Below are 2,499 nucleotides of genomic sequence, written 5' to 3' on the forward strand. Positions count from 1 at the left end.
GGTCCTTTCACACCCTGAACACATTTCTTTGAACGGAAAGCCTGCTTAGCTTGTTGACGCATGGATGTGTCTGATCTTAGCTTAGCTGGCACATCTTTGTAAAAGTAACCTCTCTTGCGCTTTACTTTAGCTCCAGCAGCTTTCACTCTCTTTTCCTGAGCGGAGAGAGGTATTAAATCCATATGTTGCTCACATGTGTTACATCCCTGATTACCACAGTGCCCAATGATATTCTGAAGTTTATCTCTTGCAGGAGCATCAGCACAAATTACAGGTGCTGTAACACTTGACCGATGCACAATCTGAGAAACAGGATGAGTCCACTGCACTCCACCAATTTTATCTATGTCAATTAAAGTGTTCACAACAGGTTGAAATAGTGTATTGATTGGTGCATCAACAGTGTCACACCAAATTCCTCATACAATCATATACTTCTTCCTCAAGTGAGGAGGGACCTCACAAATTACCCCCATTACAGGCCACAGTTTTGTCTTGGAAGACCCTGAAATAGCCACCCCATCTGCATTAAGAAGCAAAGTGATGCTGTACTTATCGGTTAATTTCACTTTTAGGTACTGAGAACCATCAATGATATCTCGTATCACTCCATCAGTTGATTGTCTATTTTCATTCTTTTCTAAAACTTCATATAATTTGCGTTCTTCAAACAAGTACTTAATTTGCTCAACTAAAGAATACATGTAAAAATAATGTCTATCAGCACCACCACATGCTTCACAAGCACCTTCATTGTCAAGTAGTAAAAAACAATTGGCACAATAAGGGTAAGAGATCTCTTTGAATGGTGGCACAAGTTGTTCAACATAATTTAGTAACTGAGTTAAATTTTTTGGCATGTTATTGTTCTTTGGTAGATATTTAAAAAATACTTTGAGATGATCTGACAGTCTTTTTTTGGTTTCTCGGTTATCAATATTCGCCGTTTAATGAATCAAGTACAGCCTCATCAACACTAAATTCACACCCAGCATACACTTCATATTCATCGTCACTGCCAGACTCAGAGAAATCATTGTTGTCGCTACTTTCACTCTCATGACTACTTTCACTCTCACTTTCACTCTCTAATTGATCACTATCATCACTTTCAACATGCTCACTATCAGAGTCTGTCAAAACACTGCTGGAAGTTGTATCCACATCACTGCGTTCGGAGTGAGATGACTCTGAGGGGGCGTTGTTCTTGTTGTCTTCTACATGCTGATCCAGGTCTTCGTGTTGAGCTTGACAATGAGACTGAATTGTCTCATTCTCACATTCAGGATCCGTTGTCTCATTCTCACATTCAGGATCCATTGTCTCATTCTCACATTCTGGATCTGCACCAATTTGCTGCCCATAAGAACCTCTTCGCCACAGTGTTGACTTAGATAACTGAAACATACCAAAGCATACATAAGTACAGATAAGAGACAAAGACCAGGAGAAACAAGGAAATAACACCAACCTGGTCATGCCTTGTGCCATTCTACGCACCTTGAGTCCTGTTGAGCTCAGTGCCTATGATCCAGGGTGTGTACAATGCACGCACCTTTCCTTCGACCAATGGTGCTCACATGCTAACTTCTATCTGCAAAAGGTGCTCAATGGGGTATACGCCTTTGGCGTGTAGAATCAAGGCGCCTTAAGGCAGTTCCATTTCTGTGGCATACGCCTAAGGCGTATAGTTTCTAGACACCCTGGATTTGGAGTGTAGTCACACTGGGGAACACTGAAGTCACACTTGGTCACACTGGCTCGCACTGGGCTACACTACGCGGCGCGGGGCAAGACTAGCCGACGGTGAGGGTGCTGAGGTTCGCACTGCTCGAGGTGCCGGACACAACTGCGACTTTGCCTCGCCAGTCTTAAGTAGAAAATAGAGAAGAGAGAACCCCCACCAGCGTCGTGCCGATTTCACGTGTCATGTCAGAGGGCCGCCGATGCGATCGCGGTGTTTCATTTGACATTTCGCGATGAGGCATGCTTTCAATAGGTTTGACGGATGGCAGGTGTCGGCATGAGTCTTTGGCGGTGTTGTTAACAGGGCGGCATGCAGGCGCCGCGGACAAACTTATGGATTTCCCTGTCGCACTGCTTTTCGCACCACCCGCACACCCCGCCGCCAGTGCCCAAATGTCACCATTCTGGAGTTGAACATAGCGGGCCGCCGATGCGATCGCGCTGTTTCATTTGACATTCGCGATGAGGCATGCTTTCAATAGGTTTGACGGACGGCAGGTGTCGGCACGAGGCTTTGGCGGTGTTGTTAACAGCGCGGCATGCAGCCGGCCGTGGACAAGCTTATGGATTTCCCTGTTGCATTGCTTTCACACTGCCGCAGCGGCTCGTGGTGTCAGTGGGGCCGGTGGGCTGGCGATTCGCATCGTTTTATTTGGCAGTTTGCGACAGCCCGCTCACGGCCGTAAGGCGATAGCGGGTGCGGCCCTTCCAGCGGGCCCTCAGTTGCGCTCGAGATGCCGCTGACCGTGGAGC

At 46.6% G+C, this 2,499-nt stretch overlaps 1 protein-coding gene across 1 annotated transcript; it reads right to left on the reverse strand.

Annotated features, from left to right (window-relative positions):
- Window positions 1-918: 918 nt before the first annotated feature.
- On the reverse strand, window positions 919-1,489 carry LOC117648021 (suppressor protein SRP40-like). The gene is made up of 2 exons (XM_034390157.1): window positions 1,472-1,489; window positions 919-1,398 (listed from the first exon to the last, which is right to left on the reverse strand). Exon 2 carries the CDS (start codon window positions 1,318-1,320, stop codon window positions 934-936), a length of 387 nt encoding a protein of 128 aa, XP_034246048.1. The 5' UTR covers window positions 1,321-1,398; window positions 1,472-1,489; the 3' UTR covers window positions 919-933.
- Between the last annotated feature and the right edge of the window lie 1,010 nt (window positions 1,490-2,499).

Source organism: Thrips palmi, unplaced genomic scaffold, assembly GCF_012932325.1.
Source record: "Thrips palmi isolate BJ-2018 unplaced genomic scaffold, TpBJ-2018v1 HiC_scaffold_3, whole genome shotgun sequence".
NCBI lineage: Eukaryota > Metazoa > Arthropoda > Insecta > Thysanoptera > Thripidae > Thrips > Thrips palmi.

Bases quoted from the DNA above. Each gene is read 5' to 3' on its own strand.
- LOC117648021 (XM_034390157.1), bottom strand. From the start codon at position 1,320: ATGGATCCTGAATGTGAGAATGAGACAACGGATCCTGAATGTGAGAAT.